The sequence below is a fragment of the Argopecten irradians genome, chromosome 15, assembly GCF_041381155.1.
Source record: "Argopecten irradians isolate NY chromosome 15, Ai_NY, whole genome shotgun sequence".
Lineage (NCBI taxonomy): Eukaryota > Metazoa > Mollusca > Bivalvia > Pectinida > Pectinidae > Argopecten > Argopecten irradians.
In genome coordinates, this window is record NC_091148.1 from 25,246,725 (window position 1) to 25,267,153 (window position 20,429).

General features: G+C 34.9%; 1 protein-coding gene across 1 annotated transcript; it reads left to right on the plus strand.

Moving 5' to 3' along the window:
- Positions 1-1,206: 1,206 nt before the first annotated feature.
- LOC138308708 (acetylcholine receptor subunit alpha-like) lies at positions 1,207-19,552 on the plus strand. Its single transcript, XM_069249737.1, has 6 exons — positions 1,207-1,399; positions 1,880-2,011; positions 11,873-11,927; positions 13,092-13,364; positions 14,299-14,499; positions 16,897-19,552. Exons 1-6 carry the CDS (start codon positions 1,207-1,209, stop codon positions 17,714-17,716), a joined length of 1,674 nt encoding a protein of 557 aa, XP_069105838.1. The 3' UTR covers positions 17,717-19,552.
- The last annotated feature ends 877 nt before the right edge of the window (positions 19,553-20,429 follow it).

Sequence of the window (20,429 nt, forward strand, 5' to 3'; positions counted from 1 at the left end):
TTATTCTAGTTTATTTCTAACATTACGAATATTTAAATGAACATTTAAAAGTTCGGACACCCCCGGGCCGGGGTTTGACTCAACGTTCTTTAATGTGAGTAATATAAATCCAAACTTTTGAGACAAGACGAAGCTTTTTCTGTTACCACGTCGTACGACCGGCGAAATAAGCGGAATATGCCTGTATTGACAAAGACTCAATATAAACATTAGTTTGCATGTATTTGAAACCTTAAATCATATGCAACCTTCAGGAATATCATCATTTGACTTACTGTTAAATCAACGGTATAACGTTTAAAAAAACAAAAGTTAATGTTATAATTTCATATTTCACATTTTTTCTTAACTGGTTAATTATATATAATATGCTCCAACATAATACCTCGAACCCGCCACCTCGCGAGTTCGAATCTAAGATAGCGTATTTGTCAGGTACAGACCGATGTCGGTGTTTTCTCCGCTAAGTCCGTCCGTTGTTTCTGGGACATTAAATGTTGTTTGGTAAAACATATAGAAGTTTTGGTCAAGATGCAAAAATATATATCTAAAGTGCAGATATAAACTTTCAGCGATATCTAAAAAATATGAAAAACATAACTTTATTAATGTTAAACAACTTATGCAAAGCACTCTAGATGGCCCGGATGCAAGCATGCGAGGGATCTTAGTGGGAGAAAACCCACGTGATCGGGCAGGTGACCCGTAAGCTTTTCACGTCCGTACCTGTGATATTTCCATATTTCAACTTCCTTATTTGTGTATCATTGCTAAATATGTAATGAGAAGAAAATGGTTGGTAACAATGACATTTTCAGTTATTAATACATACATTTTTCACAATAATATGGTCACTGGGGTACATGGTGACGAGCACAGGTGATGAACGAGCTCCCAGCTCATGTGTGTCATAGACAGAAATTCAACAATCCCACTTCTGGATTTGTGCACAGAGGTTCGTAAAGCCAGTCTGTAGTCTGTATTTACTCGTGATTTCAATTTTTTGGAACTTTATTAATCTTGTTGCATTTTTGATGATTTTTGAATGACAATATACTGTATCGTTGGACTTGTATTGAGCTATTAATAGCCATACCTGTTTACGCTTACATTCAAGAACTGTGCCTTAGGTAATGTACGGTAGAAAAATAGTCACGCTCTGGTGCAAAGCATTCTCTCACGGTGCTAAAAGCCTTACGCGTGAAAATGGGCGAACACTGTGACTTCAACGTCTCATATACGGAACTAGTTCCTGTCAGTTTGCCCATTTGCTCTTCTGCTAATGAGAGATTTACTAACAGTATATGTGGCTCCCAAGTAGATGAGTCGAGTGCCTTTGACAATGCACTTCTTGGTCTTCCCAAAGATGTCTATATTATGCCACTGCTTCAGCTCGCCGGTAACTCTGAAAGTTAAGTAAAATCGCATGGCACCGTGCCATACAATGTATACGATAATGCAAAGCACATGAAAGTTTGTCCTTCAAGTAGCCTTGTTTCTAGAAAATCTACCACAAATCTTCAGCTCAGGTGAAATTGCTTGTGACTGTTTTGTCCTTCATCAGTTTCTGCAAGGCGACCATGATGGTGATCTGAATGAGTTATTTTCCTCACAAATGGGTGCTGATATTAACTCTATCAAATATATAATGGCAAACTTAAGAAAACTCACACACGAGTTGTAAGAGCATCTCAATGTTCTAGTGGAGAAGATTTTGAACGACAAAAAATCCATTGTTTCAGACATGGAAGTGCTCCGAAATGATTTGAATACTTCCATTCGAGTGATAAACAATGTCTTCGCCAATAATATTGTAAACTGTGCCGAGACGAAAGGTTTGTCTGATCGCGTCAAAAACCTCTTCGTTAGACCGTTTCAGGAAGTCTGTTTGGGAGCGTTATCACCGATATCAACCAGTCTGTTAAAGAGAATACTCTTGGGTTAACTAGAATTAATGATGAACGCTTCGCCAACGTTAAGTCACTACACAACGACGTAAAGGAAATCAAAGGTAAACTATCGTGTGTTGAAAGTGATTTGTCTTTTTGCAAGTAATCCATTTCTTCCGTTTCCGATTCTGTTTCGTCAGTGAAATCACGAGTCAAGACAACTGATGCTAATACTTAGGAGATTCAAGAACAATCGCAAAGAAAAGGCGACGCGGCTATCAATGGTTTCGCTGAGGAAATATGTGCTTAATAAGATGGAGTTTAGAATTATATATCTGAAGCTCTTATTTCTTCTGAGTCATCTCCCGACTCTACTCCACCATCATAGATTACGACAAAAACACCTCGACCGAGCGATTTTTCATGGTCATCTGTTGCCTCAGAGAGTAAGAAATCTCCCAGTGTACCAGTGGCTGGTAATCATTCCTTTTTGTCCAAAACTCTTCACGATACTCCAGTTAAAGTTCGGTGTTTGGTAGACTCCAAGAACTATGAACAAGGATAGCAGTAAGAAGTCTTTGAACTCTTCTCGTCGTCATCATGGTGATCATTCCGTTCCTGCCTCTCCATCGCCAGCATCTTCTGGTAAGCATATCACTTGAAAACCTCAAGATCCTCCCTCTTTGAGCAAATTCGTCAACGTGGTGAGAAATAAGACTACCCGCCTTTTTCTTTGTGGCATGTCAGCGTCATGTACATTCAATGATATTCAATCTTATCTAAGTGAACGCGGGTAACGGTTACTTTAATTCGCATTATGAAAAGTAAGACATAATTTCGTATGACGTCGGGAAACAAAATCTGAAAACTTCTGGCCCAACGGATTACGAGTCAGGATATAGTATTAAAAACAGTACTACGGTGAAAACGATGAATCCTCCAATGTAAATAATGGCAGTTAAGCCCACGACTCTCTATTTATCTGTTGTTGTTTTCATCATGGCTTCAGTCCGGTTAATGTCCTGGAATGTTACTGGCATTATGTCAGCGGCTTCGCACCTCAATACTACTGCCCTCACTTCACATAACATCGACATATGTGGCGTATCAGAGTATTGGTTACTTGAGGAGCAAAGACATCTATTTCAGAGTATACATAGTGACTTTGTCAGTCATGTCATCTCTGACTTTTCTTTCTCTTCATCCCTTAGCTCATGACAGGAGGCGCAAATAAGGCGTCGCTTTAATGTGGCGTAAAGGTCTTTCAAGTTGGATGACGGTAATTGATTCTGCTGATGATTGAATCGCAATGCTGAAAGCATCTTTGAACTCAAGCGTGGTATTCATAATGCAAGTTTATCTTCCGACATCTCGTTATGGTGCAGATACTTTCTCTGAATATGTTGCTAAATTAAACGAATTCCGCGCGTCATTCATTTCTGAAGGTTCAGTTGTTATTATGGGTGATCTTAATACACGGTTAAATGGTCACAGAATCAACGGATATAAGAACAGCCGAGGTCACCAACTTCAATCAATCTTGAGTCGTCATCACCTTTTGGCGGTAGTAACGTCCCTGTTGTGCATAGTCCTACCCATACCTATGTTCACTCTGATGACGGCTCATCTTCCTTGATCGATCACCTGAACATTGAATCCAGTAAACATGACCTTATCAAAGAATGCCGAGTGTTCAACGATTATTATCTTGATGTATCTAATCACTGTCGACATTCCAACAACGTTTGAACAATGCCTCATATCTCATTTAAATGGAATTCATGGTTCTGATTACACCGAAATATATCAGCAATCACTCCATTCACATTTGGTAAATTCTGATATATGCAAACACGTCATAGCATCCGAAAAAGACATTGGAATATTTACCAGAGATATTGCTTCTTGTCTTTACGCGGCGTCGGAGTCTTCTTTGAAGAAACGTAAGTTCCGCTCATTTCTGACATCCTATTGGAAGGGTGAACTGAAGGCATTGCATAAGGAGATGTATAGACTTCGCTGTGTATGGATTTCAAACGAACGACGACGTGACTCTAACTCTGATTCTTTTTAAATGTTTTATGGAAAATGATTCCCTTGATAACACTTCGTTCATGGATTTAACTTAAGACGAAGTAAAAAAAATACTTTTATTAATCTCCCTCGTGGAAAAGCTTCTGGTGTTGACTAATTTTTTACGAACATCTTATTTTGCAGATTTACCAGTGTCTATGTAAACTTTTTAATGCTTTTAATTTTTTTTTGTTCCAATGGACCTCAAAAGAGGTATGATTTGTACACTCTATAAAGGTGATAATAAGCCAAAATCTGATCCTTACAGTTATCGAGCAATATCTCTATTGCCTGTTATATTTAAAGTTTATGAAAAGCATATTCTTATTAGACTAGTGAGTGAAAACGTATTTCACGTTAATCCTTTACAAAATGGGTTCCAGAAAAATGTCAGTAGCACTATGACGTCATATCTTATTCATGAATCTATTATTTACTGTGGTGATAACAATAATAAATTGTTTTCTTGTTTTTTGGATGATGCCAAAGAATTTGATTGTCTTTGGCTTAAGGATCTGTTTGTCAAACTTATATCCCTTGGTTTTAATCGTGATTTTATTAATGTCATTGTCTCATTATATAAGGATTTCTACAGTGCAGTTCTTTATTAAGGTTTTATTTCAAAATAGTTTCCTGTACGTCAGGGAACCCGACAAGGGAGTATTCTCTCTCATTGGCTTTATTCTGTGTAAATTTATGATTTGTTAAATGAATTATGTTCTTCTAAGTCTTCTTTTTTCATTCTAGACGTTAACGTCACTTGTCCTACTCAAGGAGACGACATAGTTCTTCATTCACTATCTAAACGTGATCTTGACAATTCAATGTATACTTGTTATACATATAGTTGTATTTGGAGATTTGATTATAATGCTCCAATATCTATTGTTATTGTTTTTAATAGAATAAATAAGTGTTTTTTCAATACGAAACTTAAGTGGTTTCTTGGGCCAAAAGAGGTACTAGAGTCCTCTTATACTACACATGTTGGTATTTACGTGGACAAATTTCGTCCTGGTCGTCCAGCAATGGACGAAATTGTGCATATGTTGCGTGGACAAACCTTTGTAAGCTGCTTATGCCTCTAACAAGTTTAAAACAGGTACTAGAGTCCTCTTATACTACACATGTTGGTATTTACGTGGACAAATTTCGTCCTGGTCGTCCAGCAATGGACGAAATTGTGCATATGTTGCGTGGACAAACCTTTGTAAGCTGCTTATGCCTCTAACAAGTTTAAAACTGTATAAGTCTATTGTTCTCTCTAGAGCTTAATTTTGCTGTGAGCTTTGGTTTGCACTTTTTTTAACTGACTAGAGTCTACACATCATCTATGTACAAAACAGAATTTTCAAATACGTACTAGATCAGATATTGCATTGGGAATATTAGGTATAGTATCTCTCTCTGTATATATTGAACAATGTAAGTTAAGAGTTTTGCATCGTCGGAGACCAACGGGTGATCGCACTACACTTCGCTAGATTTTTGCTGCTCTGTGTAATGTCAAGTCTGTATGTACTACGAAGCAGTTGTTTTGTTTTTGTAATGTCTATACCACGTGTATTTAGGTATATCTAAGTCGAAAACAGGTTTTATTTTCGACGTATGGAATACTTTCATAAATACACTTTGCAGTTGTTTGTTTATGACTACTTAGAATCAACTTGGATTCCAAGCAAACGTACATGGAAATATATTGTTAAAAATGTTTTATTTCTTGAGGAAAGCAATCAATGGAAACAGCGTTTGACATTAAATTCTGAATTGCGCAGGTTTTGATATATTCACGTGGAATTTTCTCCATTGATTTTGTGGTCCATTTCCAAAGTTCCTCGATCTTTTTCTGTTATATGTAAACGCGTTTCCAAATTTTACAAAAGTTGTGAATATTTATCCCGTCTGTGTATATGTTCTATTAGACCAAGCCGACAGGGAAGAACAAATACATATTATTCTTGGCCGGCCAAATATGAACATTATTCTAGCTCTCGTTGATGATAATACTGTATATTCATTCGTTCAAGATTGTCTGTGCTTCGCCTTAACCTTTCAGTAATTAAATGTTCTGTATACCATTCGCTGTATAGTGTAGCTATTTAATTTCTTTACTTATAACTGCATTTGTAAGTTTATACTTACTTATTAATTAGTGACTATACTGTAGATTCAATTCAACATATTTGTTAGTAGTCAACAGTTAAACTGATGCTTTTCTGTACATTCATATAGATTTCAATTGATGATTTATTTCTTTTTATTTTATATTTACTTTGTTTTGCTTTATGTTCTTCCTTTCCTTAATATGTTTTCTCAATTTTTTTTGCACCTTTTTATGCTTGTATTCTTATATGTTAATGAAACTCTTCATTTACGGAGGAATAAAGATATGAATTATCGAATTAATGTGTAAGTGGTGTGGTGAGTAAGAGCCCCCCCCCCCTCCCCCCGAGGGATCTTAGTGTGGGAGGAAACCAGAATGCCCGGAGGAAACCCACGTGATCGGGCAAGTGACCCGTAACGTTTTTCACGTCCGTACCTGTGATATATCCATATTTCAACGATATTTCTATATCTGCGTATCATTGCTAAATATGTAATGAGAAGAAAGTGGTGAGTAACAATGACATCATCAGTTGTTAACACATACATTTTTCCCCATTAATAAAGATGTCCTCCCAGGAAATAATTACCAAAATACGCCGGGGTAGTGTAAAGGAAGAGGCAACATTTCTTGAAACAAACTTAAGGCAAAAATTGACTTCAGTCAAAATGTTTTACTTATTTTTATATCAGGAGAAAAAACTTAAGTCTGCACTTTTCTTTCGAGAAATATGACAAAAATTCGGCAGCAGAACTGACAGCAGGAGGCTATATTTATGAAAAAATCTCTGATTAGTAGAAGACTAACTCACACACTTAAAAATCATACCATTAATCCAAAATACACACGAAAAAGCTGAAAGTTCGATAGACGGTATGTGACGATGAGAACCCAGTATGTGATGATGTGAACCAAGTAAGTGATGATAAGAACCCAATATGTGATGGTGAGAATCGAGTATGTGATGATGTGAACCAAGTAAGTGATGATAAGAACCCAATATGTGATGGTGAGAATCGAGTATGTGATGATGTGAACCAAGTAAGTGATGATAAGAACCCAATATGTGACGATGAGAACCCAGTATGTGATGATGTGACAAGATGATGATGTGAACCAAGTAAGTGATGATAAGAACCCAATATGTGATGGTGAGAACCAGTATGTGATGATGTGAACCAAGTAAGTGATGATAAGAACCCAATATGTGATGGTGAGAATCGGTATGTGACGATGATGGTTTAAGTGACCATTCCTTTTATTTCGTCTTTACGTATTTCAGAGTTAGCTCCCTTGCCGATAAGTATCATTCATATGTGGGCCGAAGAGATGAAAAAAGTCTATAAAGGAAGGAAAAGCGGGGCAGGCTTCAGATCACTCTCCCATCTGTGATGAATGACAATATATATAGCGAAGGTAATGAACAGACCAGTAGATTGAATTTGGAGAAGAAGATACTTGATGTTAAGAAGGCAAGTCAAGAAACCAATGAACGGAATGCAAGGAAAGACAATACTAGTTTCAAATGATGGGTTATGTAGACAAACGAAACCTGCAGGACAGGTTCTATGATCATGAAGGTATCTTAGACTTTTAAATATTTGGCAGCAGCCAGATCAATTAAGTTGCGGTCGCCAGAAAATTATTTAGCGGCCACCAGATCACTAAGTGGTCGCAATATAAAACATTTTAGTTCCCGTGAAAACTATTTTCCTAATACGCTTCCGTATGTATACGCATAAAATTTATTGCAGTTTGTTGTAGATACTAATATAGCAAATATCCTTCTGTATAGTTAATGGTAATATACACAAATATGTTCTTATGGTTATTTTGGTCATGTAAACGTGGTTTTAGATATGAATGAAGGGGCGCAACTCTGCCCTATAAATAATGATGATACTAATATAACATGCTGGAGTTACTTTGTATCTCCCATATCCCCTTATGAACATGCATGAAGTTTGTTTTCTTTTCCGTTCTCTTTTCTCTCACTCCCCATCCCCACTCTCCCAGTCTCTCCCTCCCTCTCTCAAATACAATGTTATATAATATGTATTGTATAAAAATGTCACTGTATGCCACATTTATTGTGTAATTTAAATGTTTTATTTCTTGGGATCAGACATTCTATCAGTCGGCCAACAAGTGTCCTATCCTACAACACCAATAACATGTTTAGATCAAAGTCAAACTGATGCACAGAAATATCTTGATTTTAGCAGTACGGGTACTTTAAACGATCTTAAATAATTTCGGACAGCCTTACCTTATTAAATTTAAGTATGCAATATTTTAGATTATTCCGTTTAAAAGATAACGTGCGCTGTCTAAATAAACCGTCATTGGCCGAACAAGCTCGAGATACTCTGACCCTGACACCAGACTTAGACATTTTGACAGATAGATGTCTGGTTTAAGGCCCATAAACCAGACATCTGTCTGTCAAAATGTCTAAGTCTGGTGTCAGGGCCAGATCTCGGGCTATGGCCGATTTTACTATACGTTTGATGAGAATATATTATTCTCTGCATCATATTGATGTTGTTAAACGACAAAAACATTTCCTTCATTAATAAAAAAAAAACAATTGATAAATTAAGTAGCCGGCGGGTCGCAGAGTGATAACTATACACTGATATGCGCCTTCCACCTCTGGGTTGCGAGTTGGTTTCGGTTCATAACCCACGTTCGGATTTCATTATCCTCTAGTATACAATTCCAAGTATATTTCATAAATCATGACAGAACCTAGGCTTACATATATATATCGGTACTGCATTTAGCGCATACATTGTACCAATATATATTCCTGGTGTCACAAACATTTGTCTATGATGTAAAATAAGGTACTATATAATGCATGTGACAAAATTATGGTCTTTCAGTTATAGTCGAAATATCCTAAATAGTCTACCAATAAAACGGTTAGTCCAGATATTGATTTCTATATAAATGTATATGAAGTCTGCATCTCAAACCTTAAACTGCATGTGCGCATGTTATAAATAAATTTCTTTCATACCTACGGGTGTAATACTGGCTGGTCTAAGGCAATATACTCATGTCGCCTGAGGCTGTACCCATGCAATAAAGCCTCGTAACGTCTCGGCGTTAACAAAATTACAATTTCCTCGGTTAAATTTTCACATTTTTTCCACAACCTTGAGTGGTTATACTATATAAGATGCAAACAACGAAATTTGTATTGAAAATAACGCGTATTTTTTCATATATGGAAAATTAACTCGCAGTCGTGTTTTTCTTCGAATTTATTTCAAAATGGCGGGATATTATAGTTGTAAAATTGCAATAAAACGTCAAGGGATATTCTACCCTCGGGATCACAAAATGTTGCAAAACCCTCGGCACGATCGTTGCAAAATTAAATAAGTACAATTATATGTGTAAAAAATGTTTGTAATATATCTGTGGTATAATATAATAATGATAAGAATTTAAGAGTTAGAAAATTGGACAAATACATAATTATCTACATTTTCATGTGCGGCTTTCAAGTATGTTACATTGTGTAGGTCGGGCACATGTGTTTCTAATTTGCAGTAGCATAACTTGTACGTACATGTAAAGCTTTATTGGAAACTAACTTCTGTTAGGGTATTTGTATGGCTGCTAGTTACATGGCCATGTTATTAATTTTGATATGGATAGGTCCTAATGGTGAGCTATGTTTCCCTATGTTATACAGCAGATATCTTAGTATCAAATGTTCCAGGTATTGGGTATCATACCCAAATATTGACATTTGTTATCTCGGTGTACTGCTATATTAACTCGCCATTAACCTTTGTACAGAGTCGACTCCTAAGACTCCAATAAACGTACCATCCTCTCAATCTGCGTTAGAGTTCTACGTTGCTTCAGTGATATAGCACTATAAAAAGGGCAACAGTTCCACTATACAAGAAGACACAACATGAATATACCGCAGTCTCCCAATACATGCACCTCGCACAACATACACGCAACACACCACATACATGGGAGGCCGTCCTTACATGACCATAGCTGTTAATAGGACGTTAATTAATCAAACAAACAAACAAACAAACGTTTGCACCAGAAAAACTTACAAGTTACACAGTTACAAGAAACACAACATAACATATCGTTATATGTGTTCAATATTTTTTAATTTGTGTGTAAAAACAATAAATGTTTTTGTATATTTTTTTTTGTATTTATATGTAAAAATAAAATTTATGTTCAATATTTTCTTGGTGTGTGTAAAAATTTTTTTTTTTGTATTTTTTTTATATTGTGTGTGAAAAAAAATTGGTTTGTGTAAAAATATATTTGTGTGTGATATTGTTTTAAATCTGTGTCTGAAAAAAAATGGTGTGTGACATTTTTATTTGTGTTATAATAGCAACATGGGATACGTGGTAATGTCGCTTTCGTAACGGCTCGTCTGATTGGCTAATCTGTTAATGATCGCTTCTCTTCACTGGCGGTGAAATTATCAGATTTTGTTTGTAAATGGTGAGTATATTATAGGGCATATACATTCTCCATTAGGACAAGTTTTGATATGAAGCTATACAGAGGCACAATCGACATCGTTCAGTCGGATATATTACCATTTATTAACAAAATCTGATAATTTCACCGCCAGTGTAGATATGACGCCATTAACAGATTAGCCAATCAGAGGAGCCGTTACAAAAGCGATATTAGCATATATCTCATGACGCTAATTATTACACACAAAACAATCACATAAATTTATTTCACACTCAAATATAAAACAAAATCACACTCAAATATATTTTTGCACACAAAACATTTTTTCACTGACTTGATTTAAACATAAATTTTATTTTTACAAATAAATATAAAAAATACACAAACATGTATTGTTTGTACACACAAATCAAAAGTATTAAACACATATAACGATATATTACAAACATTTTTGCTTTTACAAAGACGATTTTACTTACTGAATTTTGCAACGATCGGCACACCATACTCGGTAAGCCTCGGGTTTTACTACATTTTGTGACCCTCGGGTAGAATATCCCTATCCTTCATATCCACATATGAAAGAGTCTTATAAGATTATATATTATATGTATTCCATAGCCTTCCCTAGCACAGCGAAATCTGCGAATTAGTTAGTCTATATCATTATGGACCAACCAAAGTGCATATCAACCATTTAAGGCGATTTATTGGTCTAGACCAGAAATTGGTGAAATTCTTATTCTACATGTATTATACACCAAATGGGTGGAAAGCTCGCCGAGACAAAAATTCAATAACTACGATCGTTGGAAAGAGCGTTCATTTTCCTTTCAAAATCAACCCGAGAATTAATGGCAATGAAAAACTAAACCGGGAAAATAACAACAGTGATAAGTCGATCGATCATAGACATGAATTTACATGTCTGGTAGATGATGTATGAAAGACGTCCATCTTTAGTATATTTTTCAGCAATAATCTTGGTATTAGAAAGAAAAATACCTCGTTTAGATTATGTTGTTGAATGTGTTTCTCACGGGTCACATTTCATTTTATACATACCGGATATCTTAACTTTTAACGAAAGGATTACACGTGTATGTGTGTAGCACAATGCTCGCTTGTAGGACATCATGACGACTGATTCGCCGACTATCTAATTGGTCGACGATATCAATTTTTCGACAAACCTGGCACGTCATTATATGACCTTGACAGTTAATAGGAAGTTAAACGAATAAAACCCAAAAACAACAAAACCTTCGATTGACATGTCGCATCTATTTATTGCTCATTGGTTGACGGTTCTTTTTCCTAGTATTTCGGGTTTTCTTCACCTCTTGTCGTATTTTTATGGCCCTGTCTGGCTATCGGTAAGATACAAACCCATCCTGACAATAAGTATCGACTTTCATTGCGTAGACAACCTGTACACCTTTTACACCTGTTCGTATCTAACATGTATGATACCTAGTTATTTGTTTATTTATAGGTGACACATGTACAATACAAGAAGACGCAACATGAATATACCGCAGAAAAATACATGCAACACACTGCACACATGGGAGGCCGTCCTTACATGACCATAGCTGTCAATAGGACGTTAATTAATCAAACAAACAAATGTATACATTGTACTATTCGTTGAAACGTGGCACATGACATATTCCCTTATTGTGTAACAAATCTCATTACATAAAACTTTATGAAAACAGATTTACAGCCTTGGAAAACTTCATTTTGGTGGTTTCATTTATTGTAATAAAAAGTCCGCCCTGACACTTTACCAGGGACGTATTTCATAGTGCACTAATAATAGTCTGAAATGATATATCTGATATTGTGTAAAAACGAAACTCGATCCTTACATTATACCATATATATATACATTCTACCCGAAATGGCTTGCTTGACTGGCTTTATTGGGACACATATCTGGTTATATATACTCTGTGGAAACCCTTTACTGGGACACCTAGAAACGGGGAGATCAAGGACGCCAACCTTTTATAAGGTAAGTTGTCATTTACATTGTTAAGTAAATTCTTCATTTTTTATCAATTTTGTTTCAGAAAACAGAAAATATTATGTTCTAATCTTTTTGTCCACATAAATTTTGCTATACGTAATAAACACGTAATTTCCTTCAGTACTGCTGTATAGGGCTTGTATATGAAATAGTAACAGACTACAACATATGAAATAGCCAAAGGTAAAACATTGGTATTTCGTTCGAACGCAACAGTATTTCGTTGCCACGCAATAATATATTATTACCACGCAATACTATTTCGTTTTCAAGCAATACTGTTTCCTTCCATGCAATGATATTTTGTTCGAACACATGTCTACTCCCGACCACCGTAGTTGATCAGTTATCTAATAATATATAAACAATTTCTTACGTAAATATGCATATAATTGGCTAATTAGCACAATATATTCTACAAATAACACTTTTATTACAGTACATACAGTTTCCTTTCTTATTCTTTATAGAAATTATTTTTAAGAGTTATCATTTTACATTATAGCTCGTACCCAATGGGGCCATCAATTGAGTTGACCTTCCGGTCCCTACAGTTACTACTACTGGTCCTGTCCATAGGAGGCGCCGCTACTTCCGGGATGATGAAAGATTTAGAGATCCTGAACGATACTTTATTTGAAGAATACAGGCCCGAGTTTCGGCCGTCCTTGTACCTGAACGACACGGTGCACGTAGATATGGAGTATTTTCTCTACTCTGTCATCGACTTCAACGTCGTGTCCGAGGTCGTCACGTTTTCAGGGTCGATGAAAATAGTGTAAGGAAACAAGTACAGTTAAACCCACCGTAGCGACCACCTTTGTATAAAGACCATCTCCTACTTAATAAGGCATCTTGTCTTAGCGACCACCTCTGTATAAAGACAACCTTCTTAATAAGACCATTTGTCTTAGCGACCAACTCCGTATAAAGACCAACCAACTCAATAAGACATCCTGTCTTAGTGTTAGTGACCACCTCTGTACAAAGACCACCTACGTAAAAAGACATCTTGTCTTAGCGATCACCTCTGTATAAAGTTCACCTACGTAATCAGACATCTTGTCTTAGCGACAACCTATGTATAAAGACCACCTGCTTAATAAGACCACTTTGTAAGGCTCACAAATGATCCATTTCATCAAAATATGACCTGTGCATAAAGACCATAAGGTTATCAAGACCTTTTTAATTTGTTCCTCTGATGGTCTATATATGCATGTTACAGTCAAATCACAGGCGTTTGATGCTTACTAAAGGGATGTCTCTGTTTCTGTAATACTGAGACAATTCACACAAATAGAGGTGTCTGTAAAACTAGAATCTAAAACCTGTGGTCAAGCCTGTCTATAAACACCGCTCGATGAAATATTCTTCATGGCCATGTCGTGTTTACTTCACCATCACATTATGTTGAAATTCGCCATCTTGGACTCATATTATATACAGAAGTGGTCGCTAAGGCAGGTCGACTGCAGTGTGTTTTGTTTTGTTTTGTTCTTTTTTAAACTTTGAAAATGAGTTTTTGACACATTTTTGTTTTTATGTCTTTAAGCAAGAATGATAATAGAAATATTATGGTGATACCCCAGTTTCACGAACATTTCATACCTTAATGGATTTTCTCAACTTTAAAATCTCCCTAGAAAAGCATTGCGTTATTTGCTGCAACGACCGACTTCTGACCCAATATTAAACACGTCTGTTGATAGGTGGACGGACTATCGGCTGCAATGGAACCCGGATGATTATGGCGGCGTTGAAGGAATGGTACTTCCGGCCAACCAAATATGGCGTCCGCGGATTATACTTCTGAACGCTGTGGACCGTATAGAACATATTGGGTCTGATGATTTCAGTGTGTTCGTTCTTTATACCGGGGAAGTCTATTGGAACCCAGCAGTTATATTCATGTAATGTAATTCATAGTATACGACACTTAATCATAATAATATACCGCTCTGTATAATAATGTTATACGGCACTAAATAATATTAATATGACGCTCATAAATATGCTTTATTTAGGTTATATCCCGCGCATATTAATGTTATTCGTGTTATATTCGCACTTGATGCACTTTATATTTATATTATATAGCACTACAAATTTATGTTATATCACACTTTATATTTATATTATACAACACTACAAATTCATGTTATATCACACTTTATATTTATATTATACAACACTACAAATTCATGTTATATCACACTTTATATTTATATTATACAACACTACAAATTTATGTTATATCACACTTTATATTTATATATAACAACACTACAAATTTATGTTTATATCACACTTTATATTTATATATACAGCACTGCAAATTTATGTTATATCACACTTTATATTTATATTATACAGCACTCAAATTCATGTTATATCACACTTTATATTTATATTATACAGCACTACAAATTCCATGTTATATCACACTTTATATTTATATTATACAACACTACAAATCCATGTTATATCACACTTTTATATTTATATTATACAACACTACAAATCCATGTTATATCACACTTTATATTTATATTATACAACACTACAAATTTATGTTATATCACACTTTATATTTATATTATACAACACTACAAAATTTATGTTATATCACACTTTATATTTATATTATATAGCACTACAAATTTATGTTATATCACACTTTATATTTATATTATACAACACTACAAATTCATGTTATATCACACTTTATATTTATATTATACAACACTACAAATTCATGTTATATCACACTTTTATATATATACACATATTATATTTTACAACACTACAAATTCATGTTATATCACACTTTATATTTATATTATACAACACTACAAATTCATGTTATATCACACTTTATATTTATATTATACAACACTACAAATTTATGTTATATCACACTTTATATTTATATATAAAACAACACTACAAATTTATGTTATATCACACTTTATATTTATATTATACAGCACTGCAAATTTATGTTATATCACACTTTATATATTTATATTATACAACACTACAAATTTATGTTATATCACACTTTATATTTATATTATACAGCACTACAAATTCATGTTATATCACACTTTATATTTATATTATACAGCACTACAAATTCATGTTATATCACACTTTATATTTATATTATACAGCACTACAAATTCATGTTATATCACACTTTATATTTATATTATACAGCACTACAAATTCATGTTATATCACACTTTATATTTATATTATACAGCACTACAAATTCATGTTATATCACACTTTATACATTGTATATTTATGATTTACCTCACTTAATACATTGTATTCATGTTATACTGCACTTGATAATGTTATGTAACACTAAATACTTAATCATGATTTATACCACAATAGGCGGTCCTAACATACTCGATTTTCATGCACTCAATACCTATTCATAATATACCGCACCCCATATTCATGTTTTATCGTATTGCACCTCATATTTATGCTCAACCACAGTTCATTTTCATGTTATACCGCACTCTCTAATAATGTTAAACCCCACTCTCTGATCATGTTTAACCGCACTCTCTAATTATGTTATAATACACTCTCTAATCATGTGTTACCGCTTTCTCTAATAATGTTTTACCGCACTCTCTGATCATGTTTTACTGCGATCTCTGATAATGTTATACCGCACTCTCTAATTATGTTATATCGCACTCTCTAATCTTGCTATACCGCACTATTAATCCATGTTTACCGCACCTCATTAAATATTAATACAACAGCACATATTCATGTTATATCGTACCGCACTTAATATACCATTTGTCATACCATCCCACAGCCATGCACTCTTTCACAAATTTGTATAGGCCAGAGTCACGCGAAGATCATGTTAACCAATACTTACTTCCATACAGAACGTATTGCCACGGATTTTTTGCCGGGATGCAGTTAATAATTTTTAATATTTTCATGTTAAAGTAAAATTAGAAGTTCAAACTTTTCACTTGTTATAATGGTGTAAAGTAAGTAAATTTTGTATTTGAAGGAAATTCCTAATTCGTCTGCTGTTTTTATAGCGAAAATATGTCATTTGTCAGCTGTGGAGCATATTAATACTAATATATCTAATAATAGTAATCTTGAATGCTTGGGTATTTAAAAGTTTAAATATGGTATCACTAACTCTGAGTACACGCGGTTTATATTTCTAAATGTTCAAATATATTTGCCTTTTTACTCAACGTATAGACTGACAGTAATATACAGAAGTATATGCTAATGTATTGTTCCTTTTCCAGGTCATTGTGTCACGCCAACATGCGTTCCTTCCCAAAGGACCATCACACGTGTCTGCTCGTCCTAAACAACATGATCCATACAAAGGAAGAAATGAAACTCTGGGCTCCAAGTCCCAAGGTTAATATGAAATTTTACACAAAGAACGGCGAATGGGATGTCATATGGACCAAGATGTCCGACAATTTTGATAAATTTGAGGACGTTTCCGCTTCTTTTCTTGTCATTACAATTGGCATGGCCCGGAAGTCAGAGTACTTTATCATTAACGTATTAATCCCAGTTGCGGTGTTGTGTATTCTGGAATCATTTGTCTTCTTAATTCCAGTCGGATCAAGTGATAGAGTCTCGTTTTCAATGACTCTATTTTTAGCCCTTTCTGTGTACATGTCGGTGATGGGATCGTTCCTGCCCACGACCTCTGAACCGTTGCCAGGGATGACGTATTTCCTGCTGACGTCAGTGATACACAGCACCCTGGTCGTTCTGCTCACCATTGTAACCATTAGACTTCACGAACGAGATGACTTACCGGGTAGATTAGTTCATCTGTACAAACGAACAGTGGGAAGAAATAAGAAGAAAAAGCACATCAAGAACGATGAAAATCTGAACGAGAATATTCCACTCGACGAAGGAGTGAATGAATCCATTGAGGTTTACGAAGCGGATGTTCCAAAGAAAAGTTCGTTGCTGAAAGCCGTAGATATGTGTCTGTTTGTGCTCTCGCTATCTAGTATGTTAGTGATGTGTATTGTTTTCTACTTCGTGTATCTTATAAACATACAGGATAATGTTGAAAATATATACACAAACGTTTAACGCCTTGAAATCGCGCAACATCTCCAAAACCACAATGCTGTCTTTGGAAATTACATGGAAGGTGGTGCCTGCTAGCTACTTTATTAGTTCTTGTACTAACATAATTTAATTTTCTGTAATTTTCTATGTTACATTTGAAATTACGTGGTGTCGTAATCGTTACCTACCCATAGGAGCAGATAACTATGTTATATAAACATACAGGAGTTCAGCCAGCGATCAATTAAGAAGGCAAAGGGTGGTCTACAACCCTCTTTAAACAGTCAATGTTTCAATTAAAACCCACTGCGAACATCAAGAATAAGATATGCTTGTATCATGTATTCATAGCACCTTGCTGTTTGGTAATTTTTCGAAACCCATTTATTACACTTAATTAGTTTCGATAGATTACTGAAGAAAACTTAACATATCAGTTTTTGAAAAGTCATGATGTATATATAGCTTGCCTGTAAGTATGTTCTGGATGTCTGTCATGCAAAAATCCAAGTTGACGCAGCAAGTAAGTACTGATACCTCAGGTGAAACATTTTTGGTGTTTTATTTCAGTCTTTGTGCCTATGGTGTAATATGATATACAACAACTAACCTAATTTGGGGTGAATACGAGAACTTCTTTAGAGCTGGTCATCTGACACCGTGCCATATTGACTTAATAAATTCTCGTATTTACACGAAACTAGGTCAATAACTGTTTTATTACTGGCATGACAATAACCATGAAACATTGATCTCATTTAGCAGATAATATCATTTGCAGCCATCCACCACCGCGAATAAAGAAAAACTGTTTATAAAAAAAACAAGAAAACAAATTATTTCAAAGTATTCATGTAATATTTATGAATCATACTAAACCGTTGTATTTTATTTTGCATTAAGGTTTGTTTTTCTTAATCATCTTTTATTTTATTTAAGAATATATAGTACCTGTTTAACACCATTCCGATAATAAAAAATGGAACTACAATGTACATGGCTGATGTTACAAATATATACATATGAATAGAGTTACATATAATTACAGGCAATTTTCCATATATATTTTCAATGGATAATGTTTCACAACCTTCAAATAGCTCGCTTTACAGGCACTTTTCCATATATATTTTCAGTGGATAATGTTTCACAACCTTCAAATAGCTCGCTTTACAGGCACTTTTCCATATATATTTTCAGTGGATAATGTTTCACAACTTTCAAATAGCTCGCTACATGTATGTCTGTGTGTTTTAACGGCTGTAGTAATGTATAGCTAGTCTTAGTTTGGAACATCAGTCTGTGTTAAATCTAAGCTCTTTAATGTCTAGAATATGTATAATAATTTTTATCATTAAAGATGCTCCACCGACGACAGGGCATAAATGACATTCATCATTTGAACAGTAATAGGTGTTTAATCGTTTATATATATATATCTCTAATAAACACACAAAATAATATAGAATAATTTATCCTGCCTTTGGTGCATGCGCAATCAGTACTTCATTCCATATAGGATATAGTGCCAAGGAATTTTTTCGGGATGCAATTAATTTTTTTCATATTTTTAACTTATCGTAAAATTAGAAGCTCAAACTTTTCAATGGTGGTACTGGTGTAAAGTAAGTAACTTTTGTAACTGAAGAAAAATTCTAAATTGTCTGCTCCTGTTTTTGATAGTGAAAAATACCATTTGTCAGCGGTGGAGCATCTTCATGTTTTCAACCGTGCATCTGATTGCATATAATATCCCCTTTTGATACGTCAGTGTCATTTGTATGGATACAAGAGTCTATCTGAAAAGTATCTTATGGTTATAATCGGTGTTTAATCAGACCAAGATATTTCATACCTGCGCACAATAAATGTAAACAAACATGTAGACGAACACGCTGTGTTAGTGTTATTTTGGACTGAAGAAAGCCCTATAGTGGCTGAATATATATTCCATAAAAATGTTTTCTGATTTTACTTTTAATTTATTTTGGCCTCTTATTTCGGATTATTAATATACTAGTTTTATATCGTTTGTATCTGGGACGTTAATTTACATACTCACGACTGACATCTGGCTTTTGATTTATATTGCACTCAGTTGTCAATGTCCGCGATATCCTCGATACTTCAGGGGCTACTACATTTTGTATCACTGTTTCGGATATCACGACAGTGATAGTAACCCCTGGAATATCGAGGGGGTGTACTCGAAGGACGAGACAGTTGACCTCAGTGACCTCTATCTCTGCTGACGGAGTCTAGAAAGGCACGGTTGTCGATACGCCAGGAGAATTATAAATAAGGTGTAATTGACGTCCCAGTTAAACACTGCAACTGACATTTCACTCCTTTGTAATACAAAGTCGCATCTCATAAGCGATTCTTACCTATCGCGATATTCAATCTAGCGTTTTATGCAACATTCATTTCATCATACGTAAAGGAACTCAGTTACAACAAAATGTAGGTAATGTAGGTCCTGTTACAGAATACATCTAATAATATACAGCAAATCACATTTCACGGGTAGATTTTTATACTAGGTTTACACTATGTTCACAGTCCCGTTTGCCCGCAGCTAGTGTCGTCGTGGAAAATTTGGCCATTTTTGATCAAGCTCTTAAACATTTTTTTTCTCTGTCCGCAAAGGCTTACTAGCGATGACAGTCTAGATATGATACCGGGCTTCATTGGAGCAGGTGTATGCCCAGAGAATAAAAGTTGAAATGAAATA

What these genes read in the sequence shown, in the direction of transcription:
- LOC138308708 (XM_069249737.1), top strand. Translation starts at nt 1,207, where the DNA reads ATGGGCGAACACTGTGACTTCAACGTCTCATATACGGAACTAGTTCCT. An exon ending in CGACGTAAAGGAAATCAAAG is followed by an intron (nt 2,012 to 11,872) that starts GTAAACTATCGT and finishes TCTTTTTCCTAG; the next exon opens with TATTTCGGGTTTTCTTCACC. An exon ending in ATGGCCCTGTCTGGCTATCG is followed by an intron (nt 11,928 to 13,091) that starts GTAAGATACAAA and finishes TTTACATTATAG; the next exon opens with CTCGTACCCAATGGGGCCAT.